General features: G+C 42.2%; 1 protein-coding gene across 1 annotated transcript in view; it reads left to right on the top strand.

Moving 5' to 3' along the window:
• Positions 1–14005, top strand: part of LOC139544378 (A disintegrin and metalloproteinase with thrombospondin motifs 19-like) — a 113131-nt gene that overhangs the window by 12419 nt on the left and 86707 nt on the right. The window contains exons 4-7 of the mRNA XM_071351403.1: positions 1846–2018; positions 2748–2831; positions 3279–3433; positions 10778–10821. Coding sequence (XP_071207504.1) covers positions 1846–2018; positions 2748–2831; positions 3279–3433; positions 10778–10821 — 456 coding nt within the window. The remainder of the gene's footprint in view (positions 1–1845; positions 2019–2747; positions 2832–3278; positions 3434–10777; positions 10822–14005) is intronic.

The raw sequence follows: 14005 nt of genomic DNA, 5'->3' as shown, positions 1-14005 counted from the left end.
TATTCCTACTTCTATGAAAGATCTACAAGTACACAGATGTATTTTGAAGTTATATTTTTCTGTCTCTTTAAGTAATGATAATACTAATAATAATGGGCCTTGTAGAACATGTTTGTCTGGTATAACTGGTCAGTAAATTAATATATTGTAGGTAGAGATATTTAATGTCTCTACCTATATTAATTTACTGACCAGCCATACCTTACCTTTAAGCATGATGCAACAGTGTCAACAAACCATGTTCCTCACAAAGGCCCAGTGACACATTCTCACCCCGTAGGTTGTTATCCACCTCATATTTTCTACCTCGCGATTTGAAAATGATCCTGTCATCCTAAGGCATTTCCACCTATGCTGTTCATCAACCCTACATTTTGATTTGTACATCTCAATGTCAGAAAGTAATAGCTTCCACACTGGCGTTTGTCCTCTTGCATGCTAAGGCTCCATGGGTAAAGCTCATGCCTCAGCTTATTGAGAGATCCATGTCTGATTTATGTACAGCGAGCAAGAGAACTCACTGGTGTGTAGACGAAGACGTTTTCTCTGCTCGCCAGATTGGACTTCTGAGATCTCTTTAAACCCAGAAAAGATGTGAACATATAAAAACAGTCACCCGCAACTCAACATAACTGTCACACGTAGACCTACAGTATCTCTCAGGTTCAACCATAGTGGCGCCGGTCGTAAGACGTTCATCGTTCTATCGTTCCTAGTTCTCACCTTGAATAAGCGCAGGGTTATCTCCACATCAGTGTTAAACCTCGAGCTCTCGCAAAGCAGACTAGAAACCAAGAAGGATTTTCATTACGAGGTCTTAACCAATCTGCTTTGGATCAAGGAAATCCACTCCAGATGAGGTCAATGTGTGTGGACTTTCTGTCTACTACCCATTTTCAAAATAAGTGTGTGCTGACCAATAAAGTCACTATATAACTGACCACGTTTTCATGTGTATGGGCGTACGTTTCAGTTACAGATACCAGACAGTTACATGGAGTTACATGGAACTACAGTGTCAATACACTTGTAACTGATTTGAAACAGAATCTGACCAGTTTCATTTGACAAAAATTCACCCATTGTTCTGTGTTCCTTTGTTATAGTGACTAGTTACACTATGATTATACTAGTTACCATGTTACTGACTAGTTACACTCTGGTTATACTAGTTACCATGTTATACTGACTAGTTACACTCTGGTTATACTCTAGTAACTACATGGGCTAACACTATTTGAATAGGAATTACATAAGGACTCCATAACACATTCATAAGGACTCCATAACACATTCATAAGGACTCCATAACACATTCATAAGGACTCCATAACACATTCATAAGGACTCCATAACACATTCATAAGGACTCCATAACACGTTCATAAGGACTCCATAACACATTAAAAGGACTCCATAACACATTCATAAGAACTCCATAACACATTCATAAGGACTACATAACACATTAAAAGGACTACATAACACATTAAAAGGACTCCATAACACATTAAAAGGACTCCATAACACATTCAAAAGGACTCCATAACACATTCATACGGACTCCATAACACATTCATAAGGACTCCATAACACATTCATACGGACTCCATAACACATTCATAAGGATTACATAACACATTCATAAGGACTCCATAACACATTCATAAGGACTACATAACACATTAAAAGGACTCCGTAACACATTCATCAGCCACACATAACACATTCATGAGCAGTACACAAGCATTTATGTAATGCCTACGTCAACAACCACAATTTGACTACAGGGCGTTATGAGAAGCGTCACAATAAGCGTTGTCATTTTTCTCTGTTTATTTACAGAAAGACAGAAGAGTAAGACCAGGAAACCGTCTGAGGGAGGCAGAGGGAAACGGTACTCGTATAAACTACTCCACGAGTACAACGTGGAGACTGTGGTGGTGGCCGACCCAGCCATGGTCAGCTACCACGGCTCAGAGGCAGCCAAACGATTCATCCTCACCATCATGAATATGGTATGTGTATAGACTTACATAGAACCTACTATGAATATATTGTACTATACATATAGAATCATGTAATAAGATATCTATGGGTATCTATGTATCTGTTCTCTGGTCCTGTCCAGAAACAACCCTTCCTTCCTACCCCTTAAACCATGGGTGTCAAACATTCAGCCCGCGGGTGGTTTGAGTAAAATAACTAAAAACCAAATGGAAAGTGTGTATAAATGATCACGGACCTACATTCATACAGTATTTTGGCTTTGTCCAGCTAATAATCACCCAAATGACAGCTAGACAGTCAGGGAGCATAGACAATTCCCCCCAAAAATGATGGATAGAGGACACATTAGTTGAAGACGGAATGTGGCCCCCCCGGGACAAGATGAGTTTGACACCGCTGCCCTAACCCTACTTCTATCCCCCTGTACTTCCTTGGCCGTGTCCAGAAACAACCTAAAACCCTAGGCACTTGAATACAACTGAAAGGATGGGATAGTTATGTTGTTGCTATACAGCGATATCAGCTCTGTTGATCGGATAGATGTGACCAACTACGTCTCTTCTGATTGGGTAGATTGGGCTAACTAGCTCTGTTGATTGGATAGATGTGGCCAACTACGTCTCTTCTGATTGGGTAGATTGGGCTAACCTGCTCTGTTGATCAGATAGATGTGGCCAACTTTTGTTGCTGTGTTATTATTACAAGGGTTTTAAATAATATCCATTCCCTTTTTGCAGGTTTTCAACTTGTTTCAACACAAGAGCCTGGGAATACAGATTAATATCCGATTGACTAAACTTGTGTTGCTTCACGAAACACCAGTAAGAAACTACTTCAACTGTACAGTATATTATACTAATATAATATGATATTAGCTGATGTACGAAGGGCTATATAAATACATTTGATTTGATTTACAGTATGAGACATAACACTACAAGTAGAGTAACTTAGAATAACTTCACGTCTATATTCTACAACAAGGTTGATTTTATTTCCAATGTCATGTCATGAATACATCATAAGCAGTCATAGAACCTTATGTCAGGTCAAAACAATGAATAAAATGTCTACCTCTCTCTCTCTCTCTCTCTCTCTCTCTCTCTCTCTCTCTCTCTCTCTCTCTCTCTCTCTCTCTCTCTCTCTCTCTCTCTCTCTCTCTCTCTGTCTGTCTGTCTGTCTGTCTGTCTGTCTGTCTGTCTGTCTGTCTGTCTGTCTGTCTGTCTGTCTGTCTGTCTGTCTGTCTGTCTGTCTGTCTGTCTATGCAGTCAGACATGTACATTGGTCACCATGGTGAGAAGATGCTGGAGAGTTTCTGTCGTTGGCAGCAGGAGGAGTATGGGAAGAAGAGCGTGATGTCAGACTTTAGCACTCGGTGGAGGGAGGACTTACCCTCCGTGGACACGGCCATTCTAATCACACGGTACTGTGTCCATTGCATGCACTGTTCAAAGAAAATAAATAGATACCCACACACACTCCCATATACTTTATTTCTGTGAAATTTTTCGCCCTGTTCAATTGATTTATTTTCTATTATATAATCTTTTGAATCCTGTACCTGGAAAATTGCTGGATGTGCGTGCATTACTTTTGAACATGTACTGGTCATTCATCCCCAAAGTGTCCAGGCAGGTCTGATCTCCTGCAGCCGTGACATACATTTAGAACACACCCAATAGGCCAGCCATTGGTCACGTCACCTGCCCATCAACACCTTTACCCATCCCACTGTCCAATACCTAGGTAGTATTGCAAAGAAATTAACAGACTCCGCTTTCGAAAGGTCAGTTCCTACAAGCAGCTATTCATACAGTACCAGTCAAAAGTGTGGACACACCTACTCATTCAAGGGTTTTTTCTTTATTTTTTACTATTTTCTACATTGTAGAATAATAGTGAAGACATCAAAACTATGAAATAACACATATGGAATCATGTAGTAACCAAAAAAGTGTTAAACAAATCAAAAATAATTTTATATTTGAGATTCTTCAATGTAGCTACCCTTTGCCTTGATGACAGCTTTGCACAATCTTGGCATTCTCTCAACCAGCTTCATGAGGTAGTCACCTGGAATGCATTTCAATTAACAGGTGTGCCTTATTAAAAGTTAATTTGTGGAATTTCTTTCCTTCTTAATGCATTTGAACCAATCAGTTGTGTTGTGAGGTAGGGGTGGTATACAGAAGATAGCCCTATTTGGTCAAATACAATGTCAGTCCTTCATGGTCGAATTGCTGCAAAGAAACCACTACTAAAGGACGCCAATAAGAGGAAGAGACTTGCTTGGGCCAAGCTGTCATCAAGGCAAAGGGTGGCTACTTTGAAGAATTTAAAATATATTTAGATATGTTTAACACTTTTTTGCTAACTACATGATTACATATGCGTTATTTAATAGTTTTGATGTCTTCACTATTAAAATAGTAAATAATAAAGAAAAACCCTTGAATGAGCAGGTGTGTCATAATATTGTCTATGACAGTTATTATTCCCAAATTGTGGTTTGCACATGTTTTTTGCACCCTAAAAGAAACGTTGTAGAATCATTCACACAACTTTACAGTTTTTGTGTTTTGGGAACATATCTTTTGTCATGTCCCCACATGGTCCTTACCACACTGTTCCCACAACCTAATGAAACATTCTGGGAACTTTTTAAAGAACAGATTAAATGTCTTATAGGAATGTTCTTGCAACATCAGGCGAATGTTTTATACAAACATTATAATCATCACATTACTGGTACATTGTGTTATTACATTACCTGGAAAACGTTTAAATATAAAAAATATTTTGTTATCAAACACATTCTCTTAAGGTTTTGTGGACGTTATCATCCTAATGTTAAATAAAAAGCCCTGAGTAGAACTTAATGGGAATCTTAGCTTATGTTCTGGGAATGTTCCCGGTTTGCTGGGATGTCAGTCCTATGACTTGAAAGTGCACACGTGCGTACCCACTCACTGCAGGTTGCACTACCATCTACTGCTCAGTTTAAGACTGCTAACATACAACTGGACAAGTGTCACATTAGCTGGCTAAAGCGATTAGCCTCTTGGAAATTCAACACCCGGGTTCTGTTCTTTGATTTCATCAAATACCGCCATGTCATAACAGAGAGACCTCCATGTCATAACAGAGAGACCTCCATGTCATAACAGAGAGACCTCCATGTCATAACAGAGAGACCGCCATGTCATAACAGAGAGACCTCCATGTCATAACAGAGAGACCGCCATGTCATAACAGAGAGACCTCCATGTCATAACAGAGAGACCTCCATGTCATAACAGAGAGACCTCCATGTCATAACAGAGAGACCTCCATGTCATAACAGAGAGACCTCCATGTCATAACAGAGAGACCGCCATGTCATAACAGAGAGACCTCCATGTCATAACAGAGAGACCGCCATGTCATAACAGAGAGACCTCCATGTCATAACAGAGAGACCTCCATGTCATAACAGAGAGATCTCCATGTCATAACAGAGAGACCTCCATGTCATAACAGAGAGACCTCCATGTCATAACAGAGAGACCTCCATGTCATAACAGAGAGACCTCCATGTCATAACAGAGAGACCTCCATGTCATAACAGAGAGACCTCCATGTCATAACAGAGAGACCTCCATGTCATAACAGAGAGACCGCCATGTCATAACAGAGAGACCTCCATGTCATAACAGAGAGACCTCCATGTCATAACAGAGAGACCTCCATGTCATAACAGAGAGACCTCCATGTCATAACAGAGAGACCTCCATGTCATAACAGAGAGACTGCCATGTCATAACAGAGAGACCTCCATGTCATAACAGAGAGACCTCCATGTCATAACAGAGAGACCTCCATGTCATAACAGAGAGACCGCCATGTCATAACAGAGAGACCTCCATGTCATAACAGAGAGACCGCCATGTCATAACAGAGAGACCTCCATGTCATAACAGAGAGACCTCCATGTCATAACAGAGAGACCTCCATGTCATAACAGAGAGACCTCCATGTCATAACAGAGAGACCTCCATGTCATAACAGAGAGACCGCCATGTCATAACAGAGAGACCGCCATGTCATAACAGAGAGACCGCCATGTCATAACAGAGAGACCTCCATGTCCTAACAGAGAGACCTCCATGTCATAACAGAGAGACCTCCATGTCATAACAGAGAGACCTCCATGTCATAACAGAGAGACCTCCATGTCATAACAGAGAGACCTCCATGTCATAACAGAGAGACCTCCATGTCATAACAGAGAGACCTCCATGTCATAACAGAGAGACCGCCATGTCATAACAGAGAGACCTCCATGTCATAACAGAGAGACCTCCATGTCATAACAGAGAGACCTCCATGTCATAACAGAGAGACCTCCATGTCATAACAGAGAGACCTCCATGTCATAACAGAGAGACCTCCATGTCATGAGGTATTAACAGACACCACCTCCATGTCATGAGGTATTAACAGAGAGACCTCCATGTCATGAGGTATTAACAGACACCACCTCCATGTCATGAGGTATTAACAGACACCACCTCCATGTCATGAGGTATTAACAGAGAGACCTCCATGTCATGAGGTATTAACAGACACCACCTCCATGTCATGAGGTATTAACAGACACCACCTCCATGTCATGAGGTATTAACAGAGAGACCTCCATGTCATGAGGTATTAACAGACACCACCTCCATGTCATGAGGTATTAACAGACACCACCTCCATGTCATGAGGTATTAACAGACACCACCTCCATGTCATGAGGTATTAACAGACACCACCTCCATGTCATGAGGTATTAACAGACATCACCTCTATGTCATGAGGTATTAACAGAGACCCCTTTATTTAACTAGGCAAGTCAAAATAAGAATAAATTCTTATTTACAATGACGGCCTTCCCCTTGCCAAACTCTAACCCGGACGACACTGGAGCAATTGTGCACCGCCCTATGGGACGAGGTATGTCATGAGGTATTAACAGAGAGACCTTCATGTTTAGAGGTATTAACAGAGAGAGGACTCAGTCAACTTCATGGGAAAGTATTTCGGCACTCGATGCTGACTCAGAACATGCAGTCTTTTTGGTTTTCATTTCAATTAAGCTGTTAATGGGCAGTGATCACGTACGACCCGCTGTGTCCCAAATAGCCCTCTAGTCCCTATATAGTGCACTACCTTTGACCAGTTCCTTGGGAATAGGATGCCATTTGGGACTAAGCCTTTGAATTATTTGGCCAGCCAAATTATCCGTCCAGTTTAGCTATAAATCCCCTCCGAAAAGAGCTGGCTGGAGTCAGAATCTGATTCGGACCTGTTGATAGATCTCAGCGCTCTGATGGGTGATTCCGAGCAAGCAGGTGTTTGATGTTGGCGCAGTGCGGAACGTTGTCAGATAAAAGAGCTGGCCCCATTCCCCTCTGAGGGTTGGTGTGGTGGGTTAGGGTCTCCTCAGAGAGATAGTGGGGAGTGTTTGGGTCCTCTCTGAGGGTTGGTGTGGTGGGTTAGGGTCTCCTCAGAGAGATAGTGGGGAGTGTTTGGGTCCCCTCTGAGGGTTGGTGTGGTGGGTTAGGGTCTCCTCAGAGAGATAGTGGGGAGTTTTAGGGTCCCCTCAGAGGGTTGGTGTGGTGGGTTAGGGTCTCCTCAGAGAGATAGTGGGGAGTGTTTGGGTCTCCTCAGAGGGTTGGTGTGGTGGGTTAGGGTCCCCTCTGAGGGTTGGTGTGGTGGGTTAGGGTCTCCTCAGAGAGATAGTGGGGAGTGTTAGGGTCCCCTCAGAGGGTTGGTGTGGTGGGTTAGGGTCTCCTCAGAGAGATAGTGGGGAGTGTTTGGGTCTCCTCAGAGGGTTGGTGTGGTGGGTTAGGGTCTCCTCAGAGAGATAGTGGGGAGTGTTTGGGTCCTCTCTGAGGGTTGGTGTGGTGGGTTAGGGTCTCCTCAGAGAGATAGTGGGGAGTGTTTGGGTCCCCTCTGAGGGTTGGTGTGGTGGGTTAGGGTCTCCTCAGAGAGATAGTGGGGAGTGTTTGGGTCCCCTCTGAGGGTTGGTGTGGTGGGTTAGGGTCTCCTCAGAGAGATAGTGGGGAGTGTTTGGGTCCCCTCTGAGGGTTGGTGTGGTGGGTTAGGGTCTCCTCAGAGAGATAGTGGGGAGTGTTTGGGTCCCCTCTGAGGGTTGGTGTGGTGGGTTAGGGTCTCCTCAGAGAGATAGTGGGGAGTGTTTGGGTCTCCTCAGAGGGTTGGTGTGGTGGGTTAGGGTCCCCTCAGAGGGTTGGTGTGGTGGGTTAGGGTCTCCTCAGAGAGATAGTGGGGAGTGTTTGGGTCTCCTCAGAGGGTTGGTGTGGTGGGTTAGGGTCTCCTCTGAGGGTTGGTGTGGTGGGTTAGGGTCTCCTCAGAGAGATAGTGGGGAGTGTTTGGGTCTCCTCAGAGGGTTGGTGTGGTGGGTTAGGGTCTCCTCAGAGAGATAGTGGGGAGTGTTTGGGTCCTCTCTGAGGGTTGGTGTGGTGGGTTAGGGTCTCCTCAGAGAGATAGTGGGGAGTGTTTGGGTCCCCTCTGAGGGTTGGTGTGGTGGGTTAGGGTCTCCTCAGAGAGATAGTGGGGAGTGTTTGGGTCCCCTCTGAGGGTTGGTGTGGTGGGTTAGGGTCTCCTCAGAGAGATAGTGGGGAGTGTTTGGGTCCCCTCTGAGGGTTGGTGTGGTGGGTTAGGGTCCCCTCAGAGGGTTGGTGTGGTGGGTTAGGGTCTCCTCAGAGAGATAGTCGGGAGTGTTAGGGTCCCCTCAGAGGGTTGGTGTGGTGGGTTAGGGTCTCCTCAGAGAGATAGTGGGGAGTGTTAGGGTCTCCTCAGAGAGATAGTGGGGAGTGTTTGGGTCTCCTCTGAGGGTTTGTGTGGTGGGTTAGGGTCTCCTCAGAGAGATAGTGGGGAGTGTTTGGGTCTCCTCTGAGGGTTGGTGTGGTGGGTTAGGGTCTCCTCAGAGAGATAGTGGGGAGTGTTTGGGTCTCCTCAGAGGGTTGGTGTGGTGGGTTAGGGTCTCCTCAGAGAGATAGTGGGGAGTGTTTGGGTCTCCTCAGAGGGTTGGTGTGGTGGGTTAGGGTCTCCTCAGAGAGATAGTGGGGAGTGTTTGGGTCTCCTCAGAGGGTTGGTGTGGTGGGTTAGGGTCTCCTCAGAGAGATAGTGGGGAGTGTTTGGGTCTCCTCAGAGAGATAGTGGGGAGTGTTTGGGTCTCCTCAGAGAGATAGTGGGGAGTGTTTGGGTCTCCTCTGAGGGTTGGTGTGGTGGGTTAGGGTCTCCTCAGAGAGATAGTGGGGAGTGTTTGGGTCTCCTCAGAGAGATAGTGGGGAGTGTTTGGGTCTCCTCTGAGGGTTAGTGGGGAGTGTTAGGGTCTCCTCAGAGGGTTAGTGGGGAGTGTTAGGGTCTCCTCAGAGAGATAGTGGGGAGTGTTAGGGTCTCCTCAGAGAGATAGTGGGGAGTGTTTGGGTCTCCTCAGAGAGATAGTGGGGAGTGTTTGGGTCTCCTCAGAGAGATAGTGGGGAGTGTTTGGGTCTCCTCAGAGAGATATTGGGGAGTGTTTGGGTCTCCTCAGAGAGATAGTGGGGAGTGTTTGGGTCTCCTCAGAGAGATAGTGGGGAGTGTTAGGGTCTCCTCAGAGAGATAGTGGGGAGTGTTTGGGTCTCCTCAGAGAGATAGTGGGGAGTGTTTGGGTCTCCTCAGAGAGATAGTGGGGAGTGTTTGGGTCCCCTCAGAGAGATAGTGGGGAGTGTTTGGGTCTCCTCAGAGAGATAGTGGGGAGTGTTTGGGTCCCCTCAGAGAGATAGTGGGGAGTGTTTGGGTCCCCTCAGAGAGATAGTGGGGAGTGTTTGGGTCTCCTCTGAGAGATAGTGGGGAGTGTTTGGGTCTCCTCTGAGGGTTGGTGTGACACATTCCCACCTGTGTTTGTGCTACATGCATTTGTCACTGTCCTACGGTAGACTCACATGTACACACACACACACACACACGCACACACACACACACTCTCTCTCACACACACACACATACTGACTGAGCTTTTTGGCGTGCAAAACACACACACCAAGGGTTTATCCTGAAAAGACTGAGAACACGAGTAACAACATCTGCCAAAGGGAAAAGTTATCATTATCATAATAATGATAACAGTGAATAGTTCTCCTGTGGTTCATTTAAAAAATCAAGTCAAAGACTGAAGAGACCAGTTCTTCACGAGACCATTTCTCTTCACCTGAAAGTACAGCCAAGTCAAATCTGAAGCCATAACAATACCTCACGTACTGAACTATAATAAACCCGTTCAATCCCTTTTTCTATGGAGATTAAATAGAAATGGGCTAAGGTACATACCTTATATGGTACCTGTAGTTCACCATAAACACACACAAGCACAGCACACACGCCCTCATCCTCGACCACACAGCTACACAGTCATGTGTGAGAGCTGGGTTTAGGTTCCTGAGGCGTTGCCTTTATAGAGGTCACAACCTTTGCCAGCCCCACCCCCAAGTTCTCCCTTCTGAATTTGAGACATAACTCCCGATTAACCCCTTATAGCTTTGAGGATTTGAGGATCGATGACGGCTCCCATATCCCCTGCTAATCCACGGCACTTGGTCTGCTCTGCCACCGGAGGGGATAAGCAGGCCTTGAGAGTTCTCTACTGAGCCATACCAATCAACTGGTCAAGGGGGGATCAGAGCATCAAAGTTGGCTTTGCCCGGTGGATGTTGACGTTTCTTTGTGTTTTATGTTGCAGGAAGGATTTCTGCGTGCATAAAGATGAACCCTGTGACACTGTAGGTGAGTGGGATACAGCTCTCCCTGTGTGTGTGTCTGTCTGCAAGCATGTGTGTATCAGTGTGTCAAAGCAAAGTGTAACCTTGATGTTAAGGATAAAGTCCCGTTGCTGCTGTTGAAGGTAGTACATTGAGTTTATAGTTAATGTTAATAGTTGATAGTTAGTAGTGTTACTAGTTACTTGTTTATAGTTTATAGTTAGTGTTAATAGTTAATCCTTTATATTTAGTGTTAATAGTTTATAATTAGTGTTAATAGTTCGTCGTTTTTAGTTAGTGTTAATAGTTTATAATTAGTGTTAATATCTGATAGTTAGTAGTGTTACTAGTTTATAGTTAGTGTTAATAGTTTATAGTTAGTGTTAATAGTTAGTAGTGTTAATTGTTTATAGTTAGTGTTAATAGTTAAGTTTATAGTTATTGTTAATAGTTGATCGTTTATAGTTAGTAGTGTTAATAGTTTGTAGTTAGTGTTAATAGTTTATAGTTAGTGTTAATAGTTTATAGTTAGTGTTAATAGTTAATTGTTTATAGTTAGTGTTAATAGTTAAGTTTATAGTTATTGTTAATAGTTGATAGTTTATAGTTAGTAGTGTTAATAGTTGATCGTTTATAGTTAGTGTTAATAGTTAATAGTTTATAGTTAGTGTTAATAGTTTATAGTTAGTGTTAATAGTTTATAGTTTATAGGTAGTGTTTATAGTTTATAGTTAGTGTTAATAGTTGATAGTTAGTAGTGTTACTAGTTACTTGTTTATAGTTAATAGTGTTAATAGTTAATAGTTTATAGTTAGTGTTAATAGTTAATAGTTTATAGTTAGTGTTAATAGTTTATAGTTAGTGTTAATAGTTTATAGTTTATAGGTAGTGTTTATAGTTTATAGTTAGTGTTAATAGTTGATAGTTAGTAGTGTTACTAGTTACTTGTTTATAGTTAGTAGTGTTAATAGTTTATAGTTTATAGTTAGTGTTAATAGTTAATAGTTTATAGTTAGTGTTAATAGTTTATCGTTAGTGTTAATAGTTAATAGTTTAGAGTTAGTGTTAATAGTTTATAGTTAGTGTTAATAGTTTATCGTTAGGGTTAATAGTTAATAGTTTAGAGTTAGTGTTAATAGTTTATAGTTAGTGTTAATAGTTAATAGTTTATAGGTAGTGTTAATAGTTTATAGTTAGTGTTAATAGTTTATAGTTAGTGTTAACAGTTTATAGTTAGTGTTAATAGTTTATAGTTAGGGTTAATAGTTAATAGTTAGTAGTGTTAATAGTTTATAGGTAGTGTTAATAGTTTATAGTTAGTGTTACTAGTTGATAGTTAGTAGTGTTACTAGTTACTAGTTACTAGTTTATAGTTAGTAGTGTTAATAGTTAATTGTTTATAGTTAGTGTTAATCGTTTATAGTTAGTGTTAATAGTTGATAGTTAGTAGTGTTACTAGTTACTTGTTTGTAGTTAGTAGTGTTAATAGTTAATTGTTTATAGTTAGTGTTAATAGTTTGTAGTTAGTGTTAATGGTTGATAGTTAGTAGTGTTACTAGTTACTTGTTTATAGTTAGTAGTGTTAATAGTTAATTGTTTATAGTTAGTAGTGTTAATAGTTTATAGTTAGTGTTAATAGTTTATAGTTAGGGTTAATAGTTTATAGTTAGTGTTAATAGTTGATAGTTAGTAGTGTTACTAGTTACTAGTTTATAGTTAGTAGTGTTAATAGTTAATTTTTTATAGTCATTCCCCCGAGCTGCTCCATTAAGATACTCCTGAACCATGCTACAATCATTCCCCCGAGCTGCTCCTTTAAGATACTCCTGAACTATGTTACATTCATTCATCTGAATGTGGCATATTTAAGATATTCCTGAACTATGTTACATTCATTCCCCTGAGCTGCTCCTTTAAGATATTCCTGAACCATTACATAACAAATATTACTCAATTTGACCACCACATTCCTGGAATGCGTCCAAATGGCACACTATTCCTTATATAGTGCACTGCTTATGACCAGAGATCTAAAGGGAAAGGGGGATACCTAGTCAGTTGTACAACTGAATGCCTTCAACTGAAATGTGTCTTCCGCATTTAACCCAACCCCTCTGAATCAGAGAGGTGCGGGGTGGCTGCCTTAATCGATATCCACGTCTTCAGCGCCCAGGGAACAGTGCCTTGCTCAGGGGCAGAACGACAGACTTTTACCATGTCAGCTCTGGGATTTTAGGCTATGTACCCTGATCAGAAGTAGTGCACTACATAGGCAATAGTGTGCCATTTGAGACGCAATATAGGAATGTGTTGGTCAAATTGAGTTATATGTGTTATGTAATGGTTCAGGAATATCTTAAAGGAGCAGCTATTCATCCCTACTGTCTCCCTCAAGACAGAGCTGATAAGAACTCTTGAAGCCACTCATGTGAATGCTAACCATGTGACTCCATTCTATTGGCTTGGTCATTGTGTATCTGTTCCAGGATGAAGTTTCCCCTAGGTACAGATCTAGGATCAGCTTCCCCTTCCCCAATCTTAACTTTAACCATTAGTGGGGAAAATGCTAAACTGACACCTGATCAGTGTCTAGGGGCATCTTAACCGTACACCAGAGGGGACTTCCATGCCTGTGAGCTTTGACTTGATTGGCTTCCCATGATGACTCATGAGCCAATCAGATTAGTCCTTACTGGAGTTCACAGACCACAAGTCATTTGTGATGTATGGCTGAGAAGTAACACAATCCAGTAACAAGGGTTTTTCATTTGAATGAAGTTTCTTCCATCAGTTGCCTGCATCTATTTATATATCCAGTTTATACTTCATTGGGGTTACGCATTTTAGTTGAGTGATTTAGTCTTAGTGGTTTGCTTTGGTAACCCTCCAGAACTATGGCATGCTGCAGATGCCCTCTGTGCAGGATGAGCATTTAGGATGATGGTTTTAGTCAGTGTCAGAGAAAGAGAAACACTACTTTTGACTATAAAGGCCTTGGTGTTTAGGACACAGTCAAAGAGAGACTAAGATTGTGACATTTGGATACATCATGTCCTGTTACATCATGTCCTGTTACATCATGGCCTGTTACATCATGACCTGTTACATCATGTCCTGTAACATCATGTCCTGATACATCATGGCCTGTTACATCATGTCCTGATACATCATGTCCTGATACATCATGTCCTGATACATCATGTCCTGAT

This window comes from Salvelinus alpinus, chromosome 18 (assembly GCF_045679555.1).
Source record: "Salvelinus alpinus chromosome 18, SLU_Salpinus.1, whole genome shotgun sequence".
NCBI lineage: Eukaryota > Metazoa > Chordata > Actinopteri > Salmoniformes > Salmonidae > Salvelinus > Salvelinus alpinus.
The sequence above is the reverse complement of the archived record's forward strand: the minus strand, read 5'-3'. Positions and strand labels throughout refer to the sequence as shown.